The sequence below is a fragment of the Notolepis coatsorum genome, assembly GCF_963971535.1.
Source record: "Notolepis coatsorum genome assembly, chromosome: 7".
Lineage (NCBI taxonomy): Eukaryota > Metazoa > Chordata > Actinopteri > Aulopiformes > Paralepididae > Notolepis > Notolepis coatsorum.
Window position 1 is genome coordinate 124,511,670 of NC_140171.1, and position 27,140 is coordinate 124,538,809.

General features: G+C 45.3%; 1 protein-coding gene across 1 annotated transcript in view; it reads left to right on the forward strand.

Annotated features, from left to right (window-relative positions):
• xylt1 (xylosyltransferase I) overlaps window positions 1-27,140 on the forward strand; it is a 129,286-nt gene that overhangs the window by 39,652 nt on the left and 62,494 nt on the right. The window contains exon 2 of the mRNA XM_084318564.1: window positions 14,047-14,608. Coding sequence (XP_084174690.1) covers window positions 14,047-14,608 — 562 coding nt within the window. The remainder of the gene's footprint in view (window positions 1-14,046; window positions 14,609-27,140) is intronic.

The window sequence follows — 27,140 nt, forward strand, 5'->3', positions numbered from 1 at the left end:
AATAGTCCTAATGGAACTTGTTATTGTGACTGGCTGGTCCTTGAGGCACCCAGAGTTTGCTCAGACAAGGGTATTTTGTACAGAATTTAAGACCTTGATCACTATTCAAGTTGTACATGTTTTAATTGATTCGCTATCCTTACCCTCATCTTGTTATCTTATTGTTGTGATCTTATATGCTGTGATGTCTGTCTATGTTGTATTTATGATTGCTTATGTAAGTATGTAAACCTGAATTTACTGTAAATGAGGGAAACCTCATGTTGCCTTTCGAGTATAAATAAAGGTTTGAAATGAAATGAAAATACTGTGTAATAATTAGAACAAAAGGATATCCAGCAGACATGGACGACAGAGTTGACCTCGTGTTTATTGTTGTATCTGCATGTGGCCTTGGCTCAGCACTGTTCAGTACGGCAGGACTCCTGACCAACCTTGACATTTCGGGTTTTCGCATTCTCACTAAAGAAAACAAAACCTTCGGGCGGCTGGGTAGCGCAGCGTACTAAACGCTCGCCTACCACCGCAGAGACTCTGGGATCGAATCCAGCTGTCAGCGGTACCTCCGGCTTGGTCAGTCGTCCCTACTGACACAATTGGCAGTGTTAGCGGGTGGGAAGCCGGTGGGGTATGTGTCCTGGTCGTTGTAAACAGCGACTCCTACTGGTCGGTCGGGGCGCCTGTTCAGCAGGGAAGGGATCTGGGGGAGATAGTGTGATCCTCCCACGCGTTACACTCCCCCGGTGAGAGTCCTCGCTGTCAGGTGAAAAGAAGCGTCTGGCTGACTCCATATGTATCGGAGGAAGGCATGTGGTAGTCTTGTCCCTCCCCAGGCCGACAGTAGGGGCAAAAGCACGCAACGACCAGGAAGGGAATTGGCATAACGACAAAATTGGGATGGGAGAAAAATATGGAAAAATAGGGGGGGGGGATAAGAAAAAAAAGAAAAAAAAAACCTTGTCCCTAAGAATTCCCAGTGTGGATATGTGTTTCCTTTCTATCACACAGAATTGGTTTGCTGTGGGTACATATATCCCTTAAATATATCCCTTAAATATATCCCTTATTGGACAGCATTGGTTTACTGAGTGTAAATCTATCCTTTAGAAAGGGAGATATGTGTTCATGTTGCGTCCGCAGCTCCAGGACACCGTGTCCCTCATTATGTAAATATTGAAAAAATTGTTTTGCATGTGCATATTTGCATGCACTGTATGTGTACTCAATGTCATGTGTGTAGGCATGTGTACTTAGTCTGCTGTGGTTGCAAGTCAAGATGTTGTTTGTGGCACAGTGTTGTATGTACAATCCCAGAGATTGACTGGTCCCTTTTCTTACACACACACACGCACACACACACGCACGCACACACACACACACACACACACACACACACACACACACACACACACACACACACACACACACACACACACACGCACGCACGCACGCACACACACACACACACACACACACACACACACCTACCCACACACACACACACACACACACACACACACAAAAGGTTCAGCGCTGAGCATCAGGGCTTGTCACAGGGCACACAACAAGGGGCTTCCGTGCATACCAACGCCATGCTGTTCATTCAGCGCTGTCGCCATGTATTTGCACATGCACATGCACGCACAAATGCCACACACACACACACACATACTCTCACACACACACGTGACCAGCATTCCTCCTGCTTTAGCCTCTAAAAGAACAGGGGATTGGCAGAAGGAGGAGGAGAAAGAGGGCAAAAGGAGGGTAATTGGAGGACTCAAGATGTTCAACTATATATGACATCATCATCACACCCTCAGTAACAACTAGACCACACAGCTTATCCGGCCAGAGTTCTCATGACACCTACTGTATCTAACTCAAAATCCCTTTCTTTTTATCCGCCACACCAGAACATCCACGCGAGATGAAAGCTCTTCTTCGAAATCTTTACTCCGGGTTTAAACCATGACCAACACTGCAGTCGACCAAATGTCAGCGTTTTAATTAGAATAAAGTGCACCTTTTCGAAGGTTACCCCTATTTAAGTTGCACCCCTACACCTGGTTTTCTATCTACCCTATGAGTCCATTGATTGATTGGTTGATTGAACATTTTATTAACAGATTGCAGAACGGGTACAATACAGTACAGCTCAATACACACAATTGTTAAGGGGATGCAGACCAGAGAAATACTTTCGTCTTGTTTACATCAGGGTCCCCCATTTTCAATTCATCATAACATATATGACATAGATGACAGACATTTATGACATACCAGATCTACAAATATACAGTACTGTTTATGTGTACAAAAATATTCTAAAAAGAGAGTGAGAGTGAGGTGGTTGGGTGGGTGGAGTGGGGGGGGGGGTTGGGTAGGCGGGGTGGGGTGGGGGAAACTGTACATTGGAGGGGGTTGGCTTTGGACATTTACAGGGGCCAGTTTCGAATTGCAGTCTCCCGTAGGTGCTCTTTGAGAGTGATTTTGAAAGTGGGTAGTGATTCACATTCCTTTACAGCTGTGGGTAGGGCATTCCACATTGATGTGGCATAATTTGGAAACGTGTTTAGTCCCTTGTTTGAACCGAATCTGGGTTTAACATGATTTGTGGAGCTCCCTCTGGTGTTGTGTTCGTGGTATTCACTGACCTTTGGGAAGTATTTTGACATGTACATGGGTACCTTAGTGGTCTTGTAGACCAGCCCCATTGCAAGTAGCTGTACTCTGTCGTCTACTCTAAGCCATCCTAGGTTGTCAAAGTGGGCAGGGGTGAGGTGGGTTCTAGGAGTAAGGTCAAGCAGTAGTCTGACCAGTTTGTTTTGTAATGTTTGTAGTTTTGTTTTTAGCGCCTTTTTTTTATCTACTTTTTCTCCCCCTTTTTTCCGTATTTTTCTCCCATCCCAATTTAGTCGTTATGCCAATTCCCTTTCTGGTCGTTGCACGCTTTTCCCCCCTACTGTCGGTCTGGGAAGGGAGAAGACTACCACATGTCTTCCTCTGATACATGTGGAGTCAGCCAGCCGCTTCTTTTCACCTGACAGCGAGGACTCTCACCGGGGGAGTGTAACGCGTGGGAGGATCACACTATCTACCCCAGAACCTTTCCCTGCTGAACAGGCGCCCCGACCGACCAGTAGGAGTCGCTGTTTACAACGACCAGGATACATACCCCACCAGCTTCCAACCCGCTAACACTGCCAATTGTGTTAGTAGGGACGACTGACCAAGCCGGAGTTACCGCTGACAGCTAGATTCGATCCCAGAGTCTCTGCGGTGGTGGGCGAGCGCTTAGTCCGCTGCGCTACTCATCCGCCCCCTGATTTTAGTGCCTTTGAGGTGCTTTGGTACCATGAGGTGCAAGCATAGTCGTAGTACCTTGGAATGAGTGCTCCTGCAAGAGTCTTCAGGGTATTCTTGTTTACCAGAGAGGAGATCCGGTACAAGAATCTAGTTTGTTGGTTGAATTTTTTGATTACATTGGATGCCATTTTGTCACAGGAAAGATTTGCCTCTAGGATGGAACCCAGGTATGTAATTTTTCCATCCAGAGAGAGCAGCTGTTCCCGTTACAACCAGCCAGCCAGCCAACCAGCCAGCCGCCGTAATCTGAAGCTTAGATTCTAAAGTCATTCCGTTCGAACCAATCAGCACGGAGGTCAAAAGCTCTAATCCACCTCGCGGTGACTTGTCCTGAAGTGGCTGCTCCCATGGTGGCCGTGTACGACGGCGGGTCTGGCGGTGAGTCAGTCAGTGTGCCGGTGTCCCCTCGGCCTGTAGCTTTATGCCAAGCAAGCAGTGCAAAAATGCTTCCGCATTCGTCACCGCACGCCAGTGCGGTAAAGCGCCCTTCTTTTCAGACAAATGCTACCGTGCGTGCACCGGCGGCGGCGTGCTCGCTCAGGTGCGTGCGTGCGCCGGCGTGCTCGCGCGAGGTGCCCGCGCATGCGCATGAGATCCCGCCTCGAGCGGAGCTCAATATATATAAGTCACCGCCCCTTATTCAGTATCTAGCAATAGCTCAATTGGCAAGGCCACATGGCTGTGGATCCTATGGCTCGTTTGCTGGCGAGTTCGAATCCCATCGAAAATATTTTTTAACGTGATTTTTTTTTAACGTGTATTCTTTCGCCGGTTAAGGTTAGGCATGGTTAAGGTTAAGGTTAGGCATTGTTTCGGAGTTGGTTAAGGTTAGAACGGTTAAGTTTAGGCGCTGTTAAGGAGCTGGTTAAGGTTAGAGTTTGTCAAAGAGAATGGCAATATAATTTCTATGGTTAAGGTTAGGCATGGTTAAGGTTAAGGTTAAGGTTAGGCATTGTTTCGGAGTTGGTTAAGGTTAGAACGGTTAAGTTTAGGCGTTGTTAAGGAGCTGGTTAAGGTTAGAGTTTGTCAAAGAGAATGGCAATAGACAGCCTATTTCCGCGCGACCTGGGCGCTGGGCGGCGGAAAATGAAAGGCGCATTACTGCACGCCACTACGGTAAATTTTTGCACTGCTTGCTTGGCATAAAGCTACACGCGTCCCCTCGTCGTGCCACGGGGCGGCAGACCTGTGTGCACAGAGCATCACAGGGAGTCAATCCAGGTAATTAATCTGAGCTCATTAGCCACGCAGGAGGGGGGGGGTGGGGGGGTTTCCAGCCCAGGCACACAGGGCTGGTCCTGCAGAGAGCTGTGAGGTCACACACACACACACACTGCCGTGTCGCCGCTGTCTGGCGGAGCTAAAGCACATGCATGGGGGCGGCGGCGGGGGTGGATATATAGGCTAATCTAAAACAGGCCCCCGTGGTTCACACACCGCAGACCTGTGTTACGCGTAATGACATTTTGGCAATAAATCACTGCGGCATTGACCATATTATTATTACCATTATTGGAACAGGGTGGAAAGGAATCCCATGGGAGCGACAGTGGCTCGGCAGGTAGAGAAGTTGTCTGGTTATCCGGAGGTTCCCGGTTCGATTCCCCGCTCCTCCCGGGCAGCGTGTCGAAGTGTCCTTGAGCAAGACACTTAACCCTTAACACTTAACCTTCAGAACATCCCACTCCACTGACACATGCCTTCTCTATTTGAATGACCACATCAAACAAGAGGTGGATGTGGGCAAATACTGCGGCATGGTCATGCTGGACCTACAAAAGGCCTTCGACACTGTCAATCACTCCATTCTGATTGACAAGCTAAAAGCAATTGGTTTTGATAGTTTATCAGTGAGCTGGATGCAATCCTACCTGGAGGGGAGAGAGCAGATGGTGGAGGTAAACGGTACCCTATCCCCCCCCCCCTTCCAGTGAGCTGTGGTGTTCCACAAGGAAGCATACTAGGACCGCTACTGTTCCTAATTTATGCAAATGACATGTCGTCAGCTTGTGACTGCAACTTGTTCCTGTTCGCGGACGACTTAGCCCTGCTGGTCTCTGACAAGAAACAGTTACAGGTTGAAAAAACCCTCAGCTCGGAACTAGGCAGAATCTGCACCTGGCTCGCTGATAACAAACTATCATTACACCTGGGTAAAACAGAGTCCATTCTCTTTGGTTCAAATAACAAACTCAGCAAGACCGACGACTTCTCAACTTACAGTTACTTAATTCACACTTAGGCCTTTAAATTCCCAAAGGAACATAGGCCATCGACGAAGCTCCTCCATCCTCTTCGGTCTTGTGCCCTCCGCTCCAGATCTTGCCAGGACAGCCCTTCTTTCTTCATCTCCTGTTCTGTGGTTCTTCTCTAGGTGGTTTTTTGGTCACATGTCAAAATACTTCCCAAAGGTCAGTGAATACCACGACCACAACACCAGAGGGAACTCCACAAATCATGTTAAACCCAGATTCGGCTCAAACAAGCTGACTAAACACGTTTTGCAATTGTGCCACATCAATGTGGAACGCGCTACCCACAGCTGTAAAGGAATGTGAATCACTGCCCACTTTCAAAACCACTCTCAAAGAGCACCTACGGGAGACTGCAATTCGAAACTGGCCCCTGTAAATGTCTAAACCTAACCCCCTCCGATGTACAGATTCCCCCACCCCGCCTACCCAACGATTCGATTCCACCCGTTGAGGACCAGAGCCACGAGTTAACTCGTGGCGAGTTGTTATTGTTTTATTCCATAATAATAACGCTATTAACGTCGCCGATCGACTTGCAGGACCTACCCACATATTTGATTTTCGAAACATGCAATACCGGCCAGATCCGCTTAGGGGCGCCATCGCTCCACTGCAGTATCATTGAGAGCGATTGAAAAAAAAATCTTTTACTGTCTGTGGGTGTTTCATATGAGCCTTGATCCCAGCTGAACATACTCCATCTTTGATCCCGTTACCGAACGCAGATTTCAGCCTGGAATAATTTATGATTTATGATTAGCCAATGGACATATCGATCTACCAGATTCCGATGACTAATGACGAAATACTGCCGGCGATCACATGGCCTGACGGTAGGATACTATTCCCCCAAATTACAGCTGGATTGGACATTGTTTTAAAACGCAACGTGATCGATCAGTGAAAATGGCTATTTGAACGCACACTGTATTGCTAATCAATAATATTAATCGGCGTCCCCCGCCGCCCCCATTTCATCCATAAATGCTCTGTAATAGTCCGGATGCTACGCAGTTTGTTTTATTTCATTCGTATATATACAGCAGAAATGGCGTTTGATATAACGTGACTAGCCTTTAGCCTATTATCTAGCTCCCCAGAAAAAAGACTAGGCGAAAACTGCGATAAACCTTATATTCACGGCGCTATAAAATGACAACCAACCGATGGATTTTTATTTTCTTTAAGCCATTATGAAGGCATGGTTTATGCACTCAAGTGACAATGAGAATGGACAGATAGCAATACTATAAAGTATATATATAGCTGTTAGAAAGTCGATCGGTTTGTTGACAACGCTCGGTCCTCTGGACTATAAATCGCTGCGGGACTTTGGTCGTCAATGTGTTAACAATTGTGTGTATTGAGCCGTACTGTATTGTACCCATTCTGCAATCTGTTAATACAATTTTCAATCAATCAATCAAAACCCCTAATTGCTCCCGATGAGCGGGTTGGCACCTTGCACGTCGCCTCTGGCGTCGGTGTGTGAATGTGTACAATGTGGAACAAATTTTAAAGCGATTTGGATAAAAGCGCTATATAAATACAGCCATTTACCATTTACCATCCTGAGCATGACATAAGGGCAAAATGCCCACCGTGTGATATTATGGCCAATGGCTCACAACGTAGAGAACTGTATAAACTTTTAATTCAAGTAAAAAAAAACATGGACATGATCTAAATTCAATTCAGCAGCTATAGGTTTCTATAGGCAGACTGGGGGCACTTATATGAGGTTGCATTACTGCGTATATGAGGTTACATTACTGAATATGTATCAGTGGCATATTGTTCATCTGTGTTGTGGGACTAGTGTCTTTAAAATGGGGCTAGTTAAAGTGGAGCTTCCGCTCTGGTCTCTCTCTCTCTCTTACAACCACCACAGGACACACAGTAAATTATGCCATTAGGGAGGGAGGTGACTGTGAGGGTGGGGCAGATGGACCCCCCCCCCCCCGCCAGAGTGAGGGGGATAAGGGGAAGGGGAGGTGGACAGGAGGGAAGCTAGACAGGTGTTGAGAGAGAGATATGAGCTCTTTCTCTCTCGCTCAGGGGATTGGGGGAATGGGAAAGAGAGAGGGGGAGAGCGAGGACAGCTGAAATATCTCCCCCTGTGGCTAAGGAAATGAGGAAAAAGTGTGCCGGCACAGTATGAGAAATGGACTAAACCATCCCCAGGGGGGGGGGGGTTAAAACCTCCCAGCCCCACAAGCCTCACTCTAAATGTACCTACCAATGATGGATGATACTAACGTTTACCCCTTCTACTTGTTCCTTACTCCCCCGGCGGAGTTGCATGTGTTTGTGCGCATGTGTGTGCGTGTGTGTGTGTGCGTGCGTGTGTGTGTGTGTGTGTGTGTGCGTGCGTGTGTGTGTGTGGGTGTGTGTGTGTGTGTGTTTGTGCGCGCGTGCGCGCGTGAGTGCGTGTGTGTGTGTGTGTGTGCGTGTGTGTGTGTGTGTGTGTGTGTGTGTGTGTGTGTGTGTGTGTGCGTGCGTGTGTGTGTGTGTGTGTGTGTGTGTGTGTGTGTGTGTGTGTGTGTGTGTGTGTGTGTGTGTGTGTGTGTGCTTGCATGCACATCTGTGTGTATTTGTGTGTGCACAGCCAGCACATCGCGTGCCAGATAGTCCAGGCTCTGCCTCCCCGGTGAATCCCCAGAAGCAGAGAACATGTCCTATGTACCGATCGATAGAACAGCTCCTCGCCAACTCTTTCTCCGGTCCCGTCTCCGAACAATGCCCTGTACCTCCGTTCCTCCCTGCTATTCACTCTGTGCCCCACTGTTTCCCACAGAGCCCCAGCACAGGTCAGGATTAAAGCGGAAAGCGGCTACTGAAGTGGGTGGGGCGACCGGCAGGGGGTAGTGATCAGGATTGTGTATCTAGGAATCTTCCTCAGCCTTTCAAACGCTACTGTAGGACTGAATGGCAAAAGAAAATGACATAACTGTGATTCTTTATGCATCACCGTTCTCAAATGTTGTTGTTGTTGTTGTTGTTGTTGTTGTTGAACAAACATGCTGATTCGACCTCAGCCCTCGTAAGCACAGATAGGCACGATAGTTGGCCTTGGCTTATTACTATAAAATGTTCATACGTGGATTTTCTTTGCGTTGATGTTACGACGGTCAGATCTATCGCTTTCTTTGTGACTGCCGCCCCTGCTGTGGAGAGGAGCCTATTGGAGCCTGCAGAGCTTAGCATGCTGACGCACACAGTCACAGCCAGCTCTCCTGCAATATGGATAGTTTCAGAGAGACTAGTGGAGGAGTGTGAAGAGCTCTCGTTTTGGGCTCGCCTGCAGTGTAACCCAGTGTTGTAGTCGAGTCACTAAATCTCGAGTCCGAGTCGAGTCTCGAGTCCCCAGTGTTCGAGTCCAAGTCCAAGTCACCAAAGAAGAGCCCGAGTTGAGTCCGAGTCGAGTCCCCATTACATTAAAGAGCTGGCATACAAATAAAAAAAGGTCTACATTAAACATAAATGACACAGCGGTCACCATTTCAAAGGGAGTTTATTTACTTTGTGACACAATAGCCAAACAAATGCACTAGCCATCAATATCTTATGCCAAGATATATATAGGCATATTACACAAATACACAAGTCCATATACAAGTCCGAGTCATCAGTGCTCAAGTCCAAGTCGAGTCACGAGTCCACAAGGACTTGAGTCGGATCCTCGTGCCTCTCGTGGTGGGGCTCAAAGCAAGGCTTTTCATTCCCCCAGGGCAAACACATGCTCACTCTACTTCCCTCGCTCTCTCTCTCTCGCTGTCTTTGGACACGGACACACACTCGCACTGACGCGCGTGCACGCTAACACACACTCTCGTTCTCATGCGCACGGTCACTGAGGCACACACAAGACTCATTTCATGACTCTGCGAACATCCAGTGACTAGCACCGTGTGGATTAGCGGCCTAAAGCGCCCCTTTGAAACCCCGGCGAAGGGAGATTTCTTTTTGGGTGATCAGCAGCCTAAGCAGCGGTTACAACATGCAGGATTAGCAGGTTCTGCCGTTCATACCGGGGACAACGCGGTCCCCCGTCCGCCGGGAGCACGGGGGAGACGGGAGAGGGGGGTCGACAACGGGAGGAAGAAGAGAAGAGGAGGGGGGTGAAGGAGAGGTTAAACGGAGGAGAGGTGGTGAGAAGAGGGAACAGAAGGGATGAGAAGAGACAGAAGAGGCGAACGTGAAAAGAGAGTGAAAATGGAAAGTGTAGAGAGAGGTGAGAAGAGGGGGGCGGGCGAGTAGCGATGAGTCGAGGACTATAAGCGCGAGCTGAAAGCGAGAGGAGGAGAAGTGAGAGAAGAGGTGAGAAGAGGCAGTAGATCCAAAAATGGGAAGAGCGTTAGAGTTTCTTTGTATCGCGTTCTAAGCAGAATACATTTTAGCGCCTACAGAGGGTGAGACCAGCACACTCCCAACGTTTCAGCAGAGCCTCCTTTAAAGGTACACGCCAACATTATGAGAAATGGGCTTACTGTCTTCTCCAGAGTCAGACAAGAAGATAGTCTAGCTTAAATCTTCGGGAGAGGTGTTTTTGACCAACAGCTAGGCTAGTGGTCCGTATCCGCTTCCATTCATTTGTGGTAAACTAGGCTAGCTTGCAGCCGAATAGCTTTCTACTGAACGCACAGAGAGGAAATTGATATTTATTTTCTTCTTTGATTCTGGAGAAGACAATATGTGCATTTTCCATAATGTGAGCGTGTTCCTTTAAGGACAAGTGAAGCACTCTCTGACTCTTGAAGAAGACGTGGGTTTGACTGGGATAACTTGGATTTAATTTGTGCTGGACCAGCCAGGGCCATCCTACTAGGTGTGTGCGAAGACGTCATTATCTGTATCTGTATCTATTCAAGCAATAAAATGATCTGTATCGGTATCTGTATTGGAAATAAATATTTGTTTTGTTTTTTGCAACAATTATTGTACAATACAAGATGCGAACAGATCAAATTAACAAATTAACATTAGATTTAAGGAAGTCAAATTCAATCCAGCAAATGTAATCTAATCTAATCTAATGTTTGTGTGATCAAAAAGCTTTATAGATCAGAAAAGGTTTGATGAATGAAATTAAACTAATCTAAAAAAAATTCTCACGTCTCTTCTACAAATTAAAATTGGCCCATGTTCAAGATTTTGTTTTCTAAAGTCTATCATCTAATGGATTATTCATACTTAAGAATGATAAATAGCCTAAATATGACATTTGTGGGCTGTTTTGCATAAGGAGGAATGAGGAGCGGTTTCTGCCCCAGTTCCAATTACATAGTTTTCTGTGTCCGGTCGTTAAACTGATTAATGTCCGCCGTCAAAACATACTTATAATCATTCATTATTTTCTTGATTTGGAGTACCAGAAATATTTTTTATAATATTTGGAACGATGTGTGTCTGGAGAACAAAAGCATTGTGATTTTTTTTTTTATCTCTGTAACAGAGATAACTGCATTTGTAATACCAGGATAACTCATGACAACTTTTGAGTAATTATCTTTTGAGTAATTAATTATATATATATATAAATCATATTCTTGGAATTAGCGTAAGTAAAGGCTGCTCTTAGTGTGGTAACGGAGATGAGAGGCGGGGAATGCACTGTGTCTCGGATGGGTTCTGAAATAGGTCTCCAAAGGACTGCACACGCACACGATAAATATAATAAATTTCACATGCATAACTCATGATGACGTTTTAATAAGACCAGCTTAAGACAAGCTTGAAAATGTAGGGGCGATCTTGCTCAACACGGAGCAGCCGAGATATATAAGAAAACGCCAGCCTTTTTCTTTCACATGACTTTAAAAATATGATTACTGATATTTCCATGGGTCCAAATGGTCTTACAGGTCCTAAATGTAGTTTTGACGGCAGTCCGACAGGTCGTTTTTGACGGTGAACGGATGGTGCACCTATTGGCGGAGTGCACTGTGTCAGTGGAGCTCATAACATAAAAAAGAAATCCTGATTAATAATATTCACATCTGTGTAATAAAGATATTTATGTCCATCTCATTATCTGTGCTTTCCAAAATTCATATTGGGATTCGGGCTCATCCCTAGTCCAGCTATACTAGGGAATACTAGGCTATACCAGCTTTTTTAAAACCACTTTAGTCATTACTTGAAGTAGCACCTTTTTAAGATTCCTGCACTTGGTATTTTATTTTTAATTTTTTTATTTTTTTGAGAGGTGGGGAAAAGGTGAAGGGGATGCACCTATTGCTCTCAGTATTCCAGTCCATTTTAAAAAGACATTGGGCCATTACAAGGCCTTCATCAGAATATGGAGAGGTGATAAGGATGCAAGGGAAAGGGAGGGGGGGTTACCTAGAGTAGGCCTACTTTAGTGAGGGTGTGAGGAGGATGGATGGGGGGCAGTAAGCTGAGATGAGGAGAAGGGAGAGGCAGGGGGAGGAGAGCAAGCCATAAGGGCATCGGATGTTGTGAAAGTCAGATCTCTGCCAAGCAGGAAACTTGACAGTACCTGTATATTCATTCTGATACCTCGCTGATACCTTGTTCATAGTGTTTTCCTCTTTGTCGCTCTCTCTCTCTCTCTCTCTCTCTCTCTCTCTCTCTCTCTCTCTCTCTCTCTCTCTCTCTCTCTCTCTCTCTCTCACCCTAGCCTCCTCTTTGTAATTGTGATGGTGCAAGATGTCTGCAGAGTGGAAAAGGTTGATGGGCTGATAACAGGCCTGGCGTAACAACATCTCCATACCGACCGTCACACAATAGTATCTCTCTCCCCTAACATCTCTCATCCCTTGACCTCTCAAGCTCTCTCTCTCTCTCTCCCACACACACCACACACACACACACACACACACACACACAGACACACACACACACACACACACACACACACACACACACACACACACACACACACACACACACACACACACACACACACACACACTCTTGCATGCTTCTCTGTTTCTCTGAATTGTAAACACATAGAACATCAGATGCGCCTCACATGTCATAAGCTTTCTCCTTCCTCTGCTGCCTTTTGCCCCCCCCCCTCTCTCTTTCTTTCTTTTCTCTCTCTCTCTCTCTCTCTCTCTCTCTCTCTCTCTCTCTCTCTCTCTCTCTCTCTCTCTCTCTCTCTCTCTCTCTCTCTCTCTCTCTCTCTCTCTGTCTCTCTCTGTCTCTCTCTCTCTCTCTCTCTCTCTCTCTCTCTCTCTCTCTCCTCTCTTTCTCCTATCTCTCTCTCTCTCTCTCTCTCTCTCTCTCTCTCTCTCTCTCTCTCTCTCATCCCTAGTGAAGTATGTATGGTTCTGTAGCAGCGGGGGCAGCTCTCGCCTCTCTTGTTTGATGCGAGGGGGCACATTTCAGTGGAGCGAGCCAGCGCTTCCCGGGTGCCGCACAACTCTGCCTCATGTCAACGCTTCCTCGCCTCGCGCTCCGCACCCCCCACCTCCTTTCTTCCTCCTGCTCTCTTCCATGTCCCTCCCTCCTTTTCAGCCTATTCTGGTGGAAAGATAGGGGAAATTTGTACATTGAGATTTTCACTCGCAAATACATGCTACACACACACACACACACACCACACACACACACACACACAGAGGACGATGACAAACCATGGCTTCCAGTCACACGCCGCAAACACAAACAAACAAACATACACACACACACACATACCACACACACACACACACACACACACACACACACACACACACACACACACACACACACACACACAGACACTCTAGTCCTTTATACCCTCTTGGTAATCTGTTTACAGAGCGCTGGGCCCATTTGAGGGAGAAGTTAATTGAAACGCAGGCTAATCTGATGATGATCCGGAGTGGTAGCGCCCTCAGCGCTCAATGGGTCCCCAGTCAGGTTGCAGCTTGTCGTCCCTGGTCTCAACACCGACCTTGCCTCTTCATTTCATGCCTGCTGGTTCTGTACAGCGGCGCCTCCTCATATACGTGACGCGTCGCTCGTTAATCCGACATTTGATATGCACCTCACTCACTCGCTCGCTCAACTTTCATCTTGTTTTTCTTGTTTGTGTCTCACCCTGCCTCCCCCTCCCCTCTTCTTCCTCTCCCTCTCTCTTCTCTTCTCTTCTCTTCTTTTCTCTTCTCCTTATTCTTTTGCATTCGCTTGTATTTAAATAATAAAAAAAATTATTAAGTATTGTGTGATTTGTGTGAAGGGCGGACTAGTAAAGTAAAATTGTCTTTTTAACTGTCCACATGACAATGAACAATCTTGAATATCTTATCTTCTCCTTATTTCTTTTGCATTCGCTTGTATTTAAATTGTTAATTGTTTTAGTTTGTAGTAGTATTGTAGTTTGTAGTAGTATTGTGTGATTTGTATTGAATCTTGAATCTTGAATCTTGAATCTTCTCTTCTCTTCTCCTGTCCCCATTCCTCTCTGCAGGATGGATATTACTCCCATCGGCCCAAGGAGAAAGTGAGGGTGGACAGCAACAATGAGAATTCGGTGCCCAAAGACTTTGAGAACATAGACAATAGCAACTTTGGCGCCCGCTCGCAGCCCCACCGGCAGCCTGCAGGGGGTGCCGGTGGCAAACAGCAGCAGCGGGAGCGCCTGCAGGAGAAGGCCCACGCTCAGCAGCAGTCCTCCCCGAGCGTGAGCCGCGGCTCCAACGAGGTGCTGCCGATAGAGCACCACCCGCTGGCGGCCGCCGGTAACGCCAGCCACCCGACCGTTCGGCAGCATTACCGCTCCTCGCCGGCACAGCAGGCGGCACAGCACAGGCATCAGCGTCCGCACAGCAGGAGGCAGGCGGCGACAGCGGCGCCTCTGGACGTCACCTACGACCAGCCGCCCAAGTGCGAGATCAGCGGCAAGGAGGCCATTTCGGCTCTGTCCAGAGCCAAGAGCAAGGAGTGCCGGCAGCAGATCGCCGAGGTGTACTGCAGGCACAAGGAGGGCCAGCTGATGCCCGATAAGGTCACTCGCTACTGTCCCCTGGAGGGTGAGTCAATAACCGCTATTAGATTTGAATTAATGCAATTGATTTGTTGTCTCTGTGGAATCAATAATGGTCACTTTGTATTATTTCCCCAAAGTTCTCCCGCGCAGCTTACGGATCGATGTCGCCCGTGCGTCCTCAAGTGATGACAGCTGACACCTGTTGTGAGAACAGCTGGGCCTAGAATCATTGTCAGTTTCCTTATTCATAATGGGATCCCATTCTGCGCGTGTTCCAAATATTAAAACCACCTGTTGCAACGTTCAAGCGGAGGTTGTGGGGTTTCCAATGCCTCTCGCATTAAAAGAAAAAAAGAAAAACACTTGAATAAAACAGCTCGTGGGCTTCCTAGTAGTGATGTAAGCCGGTTGTACTACTGTCTGGTTTAGTTTAGTCGAATTGCCTGTTTACATCTGTAGTCTGTCTGTCATACTGATTGTGTATGAATGATATGAAATGTGAACACATTTCTAACTCGTGATCGTTGACTATTTCACCCAGTGAAGTTGAATTTCACCCAAGTTGATTTATATTCACCAGAAATCATGTTCTTTGAAGTCACAATTCAAGATCACTGTTAACAGAATTCAACTATAGGGCGACAATAATGTGGTCAAGAGGCATGGTTTCTATCTTGAGCCTGAACTGGCGTGACTTCTTTTAATCACATGGTAAGCAGCAGTAACACAAGTCTTCTCTCACTGAGAGACATTGGGAGAGAGAACGAAATGGGTGGATACCTTTGCTTTTATACTCGCCATAAGGTAGAGTACCTGGGTGGCTCCGCCTAGAGCGCCCTCCAGTGGGAACAGATATATATGCAACTAGACAGTCACTGGTGGAGACAATTATATATATGCAGGTAAACAGTTACTAGAGTAAACAGCCATATGTACAGTTAGACAGTTACTAACAATCCTACACAGAGCCTCTGATCTCAACAATCACAATTAAGACTATTGGCTAAAATATGCGGGCTGTGTCACAGCTGTAGACCTATGGCATGTTACGTTTTTATATAATAGCAGGTAGGACATAGCATTTGATCTGTTTCTATTGGGTTTAAGTGAAAGAATAGGCTATAGCCTAAAACACAACATTGTTTTCTAATTATTCCACCACCTGTGCTTTTTGTATAGGTTGAAGATGTATGACAACAAGAGTTATAACATGATGATGATGATAGATACATAGTATTTAGCCTATAAAGGTAGACAGATGTAAAATATGATGTGGCAGGATGACAGAATGTTCTTTGACAGTGTCATTTAGAATTTCACAAGAATGTTGACAGGCCATCAAGTGAATGAATGAAGGATTCAACCTCATTCACAAAACCTTTCTTAGAATTCTTCTTACTTTTGTTATTTTAGAAGAGAGCCTATTAAAAACGAACATGGGATTCATGAAACATCAGCCATGTTGTGCACGTCACGGCCAGATGTGGACCAGATGATGCCAGTTCATGTTAGAATAGAAATACTTTATTTATCCCGAGGGAAATTCTGCACTACAGATCGCTCACAGTAAACAGTAAACATTTAGGTAGTCAAAAAAAGTCACGAATAAGAATATAAATAAGAATAGAGAATAAAGTACGGTCCGAGATATACATTCTGGTATATACATTCTAAAATATAAAATATATAGCCAAAAATATACAGTAAAATGTACAGTAATAAGTGTAAGTGTAAGATTGTAGGATGTAGGAAGGCACATGCCAACATTATGGGAAATGCACTTACCATCTGGTCCAGAGATTGCTCCGGTTGCAAGCTAGCCTAGCTTAGCACAAATTAATGGAAGCGGATACAGACCATTAGCCTGTTGGCCAAAAACATCTCTCCCTGAGTTTTAAGCTAGGGCTAGTAGTCCGTATCCACTTCCATTAATTTGTGCTAAGTTAGGCGACTTTGCAGCCAGATAGCTTTCCACTGAACACACAGAGAGGACATTTGTATCTATCTTCTTGTGTGACTCTGGAGAAAACGGTAAGCACATTTCTCATAATAGTTCCTTTAATTAGCATAGGTAGACAGACTTAGAGGTTATGTCCAAATATATTGAAGAACAGAAGGAAACCCACCCATCCCAAACTCGGGTTCAGAATAGTTAGGTAACACTTATAATAATAACCATCCCTTATAAATAGTTAATTCTTAACAGACATTAATTAAACAAGTCAATAATAACTCATTAACTAACAGTTTGTGTATGATCTATTAAGTATTTATAAGGGATGGTTATTCTAAAGTCTTTCCGATAGCTATTAGGCAAATCATTAGTTATTATTATTAATATTATTTTAATGTCCAATTGTAAATCCACCTTGTGATGAAGAAAAGCAAACTCAAGTCTCAAGTCCTGAATGTCAAACATCTCGTGACACATCAGCAGGTGTCCAGAAAGCAATGGAATAAGTGAATATAGTCCACAGTAAGCTGATAAATACTGTGGTTTATAGGCAAGAATAAGTGAATAGTCCACAGTAAGCTGATAAATACTGTGGTTTATAGGCAAAAATAAGTGAATATAGTCCACAGTAAACTGAGAAATACTGTGGGTTTATAGGCAAACATTTTATTATATAAAATTCTTATATAATAAGAATATACTGCATGTGAGTAAGAGGAGATGGTCACTTCTAAGATTTTCACAGACCACCGTGTTAATCAGTCGTTATCGTATTCACTGAATCGATTTCAGGGCTTCAAATATAAAGCATACAGACGTGCTTTTCATGTGAATCAATTTCTGATCCCATTCCCATCCATTATAATGTACAGACCACAAAGGAAGAAATATGGTGCATCTGACAGCTTGTCAATGTCTCTCTTGCTTGATGTAGTTTGTCATTAGATTTTCCTGGCTATTTTCTTGTTCTCTCTACTGTACGGCCTATTTTAATGGGCAATAAGGAAAGTAATATCTGCTGAGCTGAAAACAAAGTCTGGTCTGCCCAGTCGAGCTTATAGGCGCCCAATGAAACTGTTTCTTCTAGCTCCAATTCCTATCAAAGCCCAGCAATAAATGGATTTTCCTGCTTGTGTCTAATTGGACGACTAGACTGGGGGAGAAAACGAGGGATTCTGCTTTGTATTTACATGAAATTGGTTTCCAATTTTCATTTAGTCTGGTCAAGCTGGCTGCAGAATGGAGGCTAACAATGTTTTTCTTTCTCTCTTGTCTTCCACCAATTGCACAGGTGCATGCAATTACACACATGTCCACGCACTCACACACACACACACACACACACACACACACACACACACACACACACACACACACACACACACACACACACACACACTTTCCAAGAAGAATTGTTGTACACGTGCATGTTGATTCTGTAAACAAAATGTGTTAGCTTGCCACCAACAGTGAGCAACTTTATACATCAGCAACCACGTTTAAAGGCACACACACATATATACTAGAGTTGTTCCGATACCGATACCAGTATCGGAAATGCCGCCGATACTGCCTAAAATGCTGGTATCGGTATCGGCGAATACCCGTCTAATGCTGCGCTCCGATACCATATGACGTAATTTATCAACAACACTGCGGTCTGCTGAGTGAGCATTATAAAACAAACGTGTTTTTAATCGACCGTGAATTAAAGTGTCAATGCTGTTTGTCATTTTAACAGCAGATACTTTCTTAAATGCCATCTTCCCGAGAGAGGGGTGTTGACGGGGAGCTCTGATGGGTTCGCGTGCTGGTGTTATTAGCATTAGCTGAAGCGCTAACAGAAAGCTAGTTTTAGCTTAACGTTACCTTGGCTAAAGTTGGGGCTATTCATAATCCAGCAATAATGGCTGCAGACCTGCAAGCAAAGTACAACAAGTTGGCACAGGAGTATTCCAAGGTAAATCGCTTTTTCACCAGTAACGTTATATTGCCTTGTTTCCATCTAACGTTAGCTCACGTTAACCTAGCTCACGCTAAGTGGCTAACCTAGCTCACGTTAACGTCGTCACTGATTGACCTCTCGCACACAATTAATGACATAATGCGGACAGCCATATCGGTGACAATGTTTAGCTTTTAGTGCCAAATGATAAGAGTCTGAGGCGGAGTCTCAAAAGAGAATGTTGAATATTTATTATGCAAAAATCACAACGGAGCATCTGCTAGCTAACTGAAGTCACCGGAGCCTTCTGGATAGGAAGTGCGCAACAACATATAACGTCCGTGCGGAATAATTTTTTTTTTTTTTAATGTATGCACTGATATCGGATCAGTATCGGTATCGGCCGATACCCAAAGCTTAGGTATCGGAATCGGATCGGGAAGGAAAAAATGGTATCGGAACATCTCTAATATATACACACACACACACACATACACACAAACACACACACACACACAAAGTGGATTGCATATGGAGAGGAGGAGAAGGGAATGTCACAACACGTCAGGGACATCTACCCAATGCTCAGGGCCGCGAGAAGTCCGCGGGGAGTGGGGGTGCTGAGATATCGATCGTTTTTGATAAATTTTTATTTTTTTTTATATAATTTTTTTTTTATATAAAATATATATATTATATAATTATACTTGTAGTTGTATTGTAAAATGTTCGCTATCTGCAAACAGCTCCACTGTCTGTCAGTCATAACCAACACTCTCGTTCACTAGGATACTATGATGAATTGAAAATGGGGGACGGTCCCTGATGTAAACAAGACGAAAGTCTTTCTATGGTCTGCATCCCCTTAACAATTGTATGTATTGAGCTGTAATGTACTGTACCCATTCTGCAATCTGTTAATAAACTTTTCAATCAAACTTTTCAATCAAAACAGCTGCCCAACTCCGCGCTCTGAGCGTTCTGATGCACACATCACAGCCCAGCTTACCCCATCTGGCTGTTGCGCCCTCTGTGTCACTGTCGCAACAACAATCGCTGCAGGAGCGATAATAATAATAACACACATTACCTATTCCGAAGACGGTAAAACACAGAAGGTGGTCTTGCGTTCAGGAGTGGTGGAAATAAACTCCTTCATGACAACATGAATGTCCAGTGAGTCCAGAATATCCGGATGCATATGCTGCAGCAAGTCCAGGTTATTATTATTAAAGAAATCAGATGAGACATTTCTTTTCTGAGACACAAGTAAACACACTCTCCACTTCAGACAGTCCTCCCTCTCTGCAATTCGTTCCCGCATACAACATCGCCGACAGATATATTCCTTTACTGCGAATTGTCCCAAAACAAAAACTATTCCAGGCCGCTATTTATTTTACCAACGGATTTCCAGTTCCGCGTTGACGCTTCCAGGCCGCGTCTATTCGAATCCCAACCGGTTCATGAGTCTACACGCTGTTTTAATAACACTGCATTATCGAGACAGCGCCCCTATGGATCTGGCAATGAATTCCAAGAATAGGGTAAATCTGCAGTGCCGTTCCGCTCTATGACATTGAGTAGCGTCGGTATTCCAATGGAATAAAGGCCAAAACCACCTTGCAGTTGCAGTTACCCTCCCCGCCAGCAGGGGGTGCTGGAGCACCCGTCGCACCCCCACTTCTCGCGTCCTTGCCAATGCTAGTCAGGTATAGCTGCGCTGCCCCACGGTCGTCTCACTAGAGAAGGCGAGGAGCCACAGTGACTCTGCGATTTTGGTCCAGTGTCTTCCCGTTCCCCCCTAACGGCAGAAGTGGGGTCTGTATCATGACTAAAGCCCCTGTCATCTTGCCGTGACTCTGCCACCCCACTCAGACTGACAGTCTGATCCAGAAGAGACAAAGGAATAGAAAAGGGCTTTTCCTTGGTGCCTAGGCTGTAGGAACACGACAGCTAAATTAATCACATCTATTTTTTTTTTTTTTACCCTCTGTCTGTCTGCCTTGTGCCTGCTGCGATGTTATCTCTCTCTCTCTCTCTCTCTCTCTCTCTCTCTCTCTCTCTCCTCTCTCTCTCTCTCTTTCCTCTTTTTTCCTTCCCACCTCTCCCCCCTCTCTCTTTCTCTCTCTCTGTCTCGCTTTGCTCTCTTTCCCTCTCTCTCTTTCCCTCTCTCTCTCTCCCTCTCTCTCTCTCCCTCTCTCTCGCTCGCTTTCCTTCCTCCCCCCCCTCTCTCTCTCCCCCCGCTCTCTCTCTCTCTCTCGCTCGCTTTCCTTCCTCCCCCCCTCTCTCTCTCCCCCCCGCTCTCTCTCTCTCTCTCTCTCTCTCTCTCTCTCTCTCTCTCTCTCTCTCTCTCTCTCTCTCTCTCTCTCTCTCTCTCTCTCTCTCTTTCTCTCCACTGTTACCCTCCACTCAGAATATGAGTCCTAACCTCGTTAGCAGCAAAGTGTCCGATTTAATTTGATCAGCATTCTGTCCTTGAGGCCTGGGCAGGATTAGCATAAGTGTCACCTCTCCAGCATTCAGCTCGGTTGGACATGGGGGGGAATATGTTCTCTCTGCTCCCATCATGCTAGCTTGGGCTAATATTAGGCACGGCCCGCGCTGCGATGGTACAGTGGAGATGAGCTGGCAGTCGGCGACCTTGTCTCCGTGTCATCGTTAGAAACAGACCAGCCGACGTCACACACTGACTCGTTTTAGATGGTCTGCTAATGAAAAGTCTGACATTGAAGTCATTATTAGGTACCGCTGCAACGAACAACTATTTTGATAATCGATTAATCTGTTGATTATTTCTTTGATTAATCGATTCAACAGATAAAAAAGAAAAATTTTATGCAAAAAAACAATGTTATTCCTTGTCCTTTCAAACAATATGCAATTATTGTAATGGCCAAAGGAGAATATATATATATATATACATGTATATTTATAATTAACCAGACATTTTGTAGATACAGTACAGCATTTTGTCATCCGGACACATGCAATTTGAAATATCAATATAGAATATCAATATAGAATATCGGGCGCTCGCCACCACCGCAGAGACTCTGGAAATCTCCTCTTTCCAATGGCAGACTTCAATCTGGATTTAGTGCCACCAGGCGCCCGTAATAGCAAAGACCGTGAATGAAATCTACTCAAGTACTCTAAGTACAGTTACTTTTTTATAATGTAAATAGCTCCGCCATTTTTCATCAGATTGAGACATGGTTTTCTTCTAGACGTTCACAGAAAGGTAAAGAAACAAACTCTGTTCTATTTCATGGCAATAACGTTCAGGTTTGTTCGACCCGTAAGATATAATCACAAAAATCACATCAGAATTTTTCACAAAGAATATTTTCAGCAGCTTTCACAGAGGCTGGTGTGAGCTGGGTAGTGTAGTTTTATGAAATGTCGATGTCCATTGAAAGCCCTGGGTATCCTCTGTTTTATGAACTCATATTTCGCTAATAACACTTAAAATCATTGGTAAACAAACGTAGTGCTGAAAATATACACTCTGACTGCTGTTTTGATAGGGTTAGGGTCTTTACTCTTGGCTACATTTGAAGAAAAAAATGCAACATTAATTAATACGGATTGTATTGATCTATTTATGACGTGAAATAAATCTCGGACCGATACCGGGCCCGTCAGGCTTAAGGGGTTAAGTCTTCAGTTTGAAAGGAGCTGAATGATTTAAATAATAATGAAGAAAAACATAAAACACAAAGTGTTAACAGGCTTTCCAGTATATCAAATGGCTTCAACAACAGGCCATGGAACAAAGCGTTCACAAGTAACACTTAATTTCCTGTTTACCATATTTCAGATATTTGATTGGATGTGGTGGTCATGTGGTTTGGCATATGACATATGTAAAGAAGACAATTAAAGATGTTCGTTCCCAGATACCACACAGCAAGTTGTGTGAGAATCAAGTGAACATCCCAGGAGGAGTATGGGGAGTAGGAGGAATAAGGAGTAGGACGAGTAGGAAAAGTAGCAACAGTAGGAGGAGTATGAGGAGTAGGAGGAGTATGAGAAGTACTGTAGGAGGAGTATGAGAAGTACTGTAGGAGGAGTATGAGAAGTACAGTAGGAGGAGTATGAGAAGTACTGTAGGAGGAGTATGAGAAGTACTGTAGGAGGAGTATGAGAAGTACTGTAGGAGGAGTATGAGAAGTACAGTAGGAGGAGTATGAGAAGTACTGTAGGAGGAGTATGAGAAGTACTGTAGGAGGAGTAGGAGAAGTACAGTAGGAGGAGTATGAGAAGTACTGTAGGAGGAGTATGAGAAGTACAGTAGGAGGAGTATGAGAAGTACAGTAGGAGGAGTATGAGAAGTACTGTAGGAGGAGTATGAGAAGTACTGTAGGAGGAGTATGAGAAGTACTGTAGGAGGAGTATGAGAAGTACAGTAGGAGGAGTATGAGAAGTACTGTAGGAGGAGTATGAGAAGTACAGTAGGAGGAGTATGAGAAGTACAGTAGGAGGAGTATGAGAAGTACTGTAGGAGGAGTATGAGAAGTACTGTAGGGGGAGTATGAGAAGTACTGTAGGGGGAGTATGAGAAGTACAGTAGGAGGAGTATGAGAAGTACTGTAGGAGGAGTATGAGGAGCAGGAGGAGTAGGAGGAGTTGGAGAAGTAGGAGGAGTTGGAGAAGTTGGAGGCGTTGGAGAAGTAGACGGAGTAGGATTGGTAGTGATTCCATCCCAGACGCTGTCGCTTTGGGGATATAATTAAAGGGGAACTATTTTGCTATTTCTTTCACTATTTGGGCAATTTTACACAATTCCTGTGAGTCTATGGAACACATCTGTTTTTTTTCCAAAAAACATTGTTGATTGTGGGCAGTGGCTACAACCACAGAAGGAGCTGAGGTATGCAGATCAGAATTCGTACACGTCACAGATACGCTAAATTATGAATGGCTTAGTTCACTGAACTAAGTTCTTGTCACAACTGAACTGGAGGAATGCGCCTGAATGAGAATGTCACACCTAGTCAGTGTTGGTACAACCCCACGTTGCTAGAAAACAATGCAAACCCCTGGAAAAGGCCATTTATAAGATAGGGGACCTTTAAATAAAAATATATACAAAAATGTTACTGAACCAAAGTCAGTCTGCAACAGTGCCCCCCCCCCCCCCCCGTCTTAACCCTTTCACTACCACACTACAGAAGGTTAACCTTTCACTACCACACTACAGACAGTCTGTAACCATCTGTAGTGTGGTAGTGAAAGGGTTAACATTCTGTAGTGTGGTTGTGAAAGTGTTAACCCTTTGTCGCGTGGCAGTGAAGGGGTTAACCTGCTGTATTGTCACAGTGAAAGGGTTAACCCTTTGGTAGTGTGGTAGTGAAAGGGTTAATGTCTGTCCATTAGATCACTTTGATGTCACTTTGATACTAGGCTTAGTACTAACACACTGCACCCTCAATGGAATAGAATAGAACAGAATAGAATGGAACGGAACGAAACGGAACAGAAGGCATCGCAAGGCACCACGTACAACCTCTCTTGCATGAGTGGTTGAGATGGACGACAGGGGGAGATGATGGACGGAGAGAGAGAGAGCAGGGTGATGAGCAGATGAGGGAGAGGCCGTTTAAAAGATTGATGGCGAGAGGAAGAGGGATGATGATGGTGAGGAGGGAGTTCAAGAGGAGGGCTGCTGTTTATATGCTGGGAATGGGCCTGCTGTGTCTGCACCTGTACAGTATGATGAGAGATGAGGATATGGGCTCGTCTTAAAGACACTATTCGGCACATAGATTAGACACACATATTCATCAAACTGACAATAAAACTCCAGTTACACACACCGACACATGTGTGTATGCACACACACACACACACACACACACACACACACACACACACACACACACACACACACACACACACACACACACACACACACACACACCACTCAGCAGTGCTCATTAGTTCAGCTAGCTAGTATAGCACACGCTCTCAAAGTGCTTTTTGAAGCAACTGGCCAATTATCCGTGTGCAAAGCAAACCAGTGAACCTACATAGCTGGCCACCAATTACTGTTACAGTAATTCTGATATACAGTAGCCTCACAGCAGAACCAACGCCCGCGGAGTGCTGTCATTTTAAATGCTTGATTTGAATCCACCGGATATAACGTTACAGTATAGCACACATAAATGGGATTTAAAGATCGAGAGCGGTTTGATATGTTTTTGAGGATATCGTACACACACACACACACACACACACACACACACACACACACACACACACACACACACAAACACCAATTGCAAGATAGATAGGTAGATAGATAGATAGATAGATAGATAGATAGATAGATAGATAGATAGATAGATAGATAGATAGATAGATAGATAGATAGATAGATAGATAGATAGATAGATAGATAGATAGATAGATAGATAGAGAGAGAGAGAGAGAGAGAGAGAGAGAGAGAGAGAGAGAGAGGAGAGAGAGAGAGAGAGAGAGAGAGAGAGAGAGAGAGAGAGAGAGAGAGAGATAGATTGCATGCAAATTAACATACAGTACATTTATTAGGTCTATAGTGCCACTCATCTGAGTATGTCCCTACTGTATGTCCTGACTCCTGTTGTCATCCCTTACGTGGAGACATGCGGACCCTTGCCCTTATATTGGAATGATTGACAGGAGGCATGGTGAACTCGAGGCATTGGGGGTGTGGCCTCTCTTCCTGCCCCTGTTGTCAGCACTCAAAGGACGACGTGTCAGACACTCAGCCTTAAGTCTGACTAATTACAGGACCTCTCCGCCAGCCAGCGAAACATAACCTCAATGGGCGGGGGCTACGGGGGTGGGGGCCAGCCACCTAGTCTTAGCGCAGAGACCATGGCTCTCCCATTGCCCCATGGGAGCTGGAGTCCCAAATTACAGTCATTATCTCCATCTCAAGCCCTGTCCTGTCAACAAATGGACCAGACCTATGAACTGTGTGTGTGTGTGTGTGTGTGTGTGTGTGTGTGTGTGTGTGTGTGTGTGTGTGTGTGTGTGTGTGTGTGTGTGTGTGTGTGTGTGTGTGTGTGTGTGTGTGTGTGTGTGTGTGTGTGTGTGTGTGTGTGTGTGTGTGTGTGTGTGTGTGTTTTGCTGTAATACTATCGCTGTAAACCCTGTACAGTTACAGTACAGAAACAGCGTATGTGGGCAGACCAGACAATGGATGAAAGCTCCAAGGAGAGCCTTTTTTAAATACATTTTTGGAAATCAAGTGTTTGTTAAGAGAGATTAAGGGGGCGTTACATGAAGAATTTATGGATTCTTAAGAGGTTTCCGACGGCCTCCCTGGAGATGGATGGATTTGTTTTAATTGGACGGTGGCTTGGCAGGCTGTGTCCGCCTGCACGCCGCTCTGTGTTGTTGTCACTCGCGTTAAATCCGACGTTTGCCTTAAGGTGGAGAATGATGGCACATTATCAAAACTGCGTCCCACCCTGAACCCCCCCCCCCCCAGAGGAATAGCTATTAGGATCCCTGCCGGAATGAGGGTCGTATTCACACTAGCCGTGGCGTCCGTCCTGGGGGTGAGATTGTCATAGTTCAAATTCAATCACATAATAAATGGAAGTGAGTCATTGCCTTGCGGTGCTGTTGTTGCTTTCTACACTTGAGCTGAAGTGGCTGTCCGTCTACCGCTATGTTTTATTTATTTTTTTTTTCTCTGATTTTTCTCCCCGTCCCAATTAGTCGTTGTGCCAATTCCCCCCCTCCCCTACCTGGCTGCTGTATGCATGTTCTCCTACGAGTCGGTACAAGGGCGTCCCGAGTCGATCGCACGCTTCCTCCGAGACGTGCGCTGACAGCCAGTGACGTCTTTTCACTTGGCAGCGAGGACTCTCATTGGTGAAGTGTAGCGCGTGGGAGGGCACGCTATCTCCACCAAGTCCTGCCCCGCTTAGCAAGCGCCGAGACCTGACCTAGGCGTTGCTGTCCACAACGCCAGATTCCCACCCGCCAGCTTCCCCACCCCCTAATACTGCCAATTGTATTAGTGTGAAGCGGCCAGCCAAGCTGGTGGCAACGCCGAGAGCTGGACTCGAACCCAGCATCTCCTGCGTTGGTGACGAGCGTAATCTCCGCTACGCCACCTGACCACTATGTTTTCTTTTTTAAATTATATATATTTTTTCCCCATTCCCCCCCCCCCCCTTTTTTCTCCCTTTTTAATGTATATATTTATTTATTTCTATATACCTCAGAGCTAACATAACTCACCACCTTTGCACACGACCAATGCCCCGCAGTACGAGGGTTAAAGAGAATATTCCAGTCATGATCTAACAACAAATGACAAGATGAGAGGAGAAAAGTCACATCTGAGAAGCAGCTTCCATTGTTTACTTGTTGTCGGCGGTGCTCGAGGCTCTCACGTCACGCGGCTGAGGTCTGACGCACTTAAATAGTTCTGTGTGATACTTTGTTGTGATGCCGAGTGTTACAATAGACTACGGTGTTCTTCCACCGGAAATAACAATCCCGTTGTAAACAGCGCGGCGCAGATAATGAACAGACGGAGGATGTTTTCATGGCTGGGTATAAGAACAGCAGAACAGAGGCCCACCTGTGTAGGCTTTTACTAGGTTAGATGTTCTTGTTTCCAACATCAGAAACCCTGATGAAGACAGCTTCGCTGTTCAAATGCCA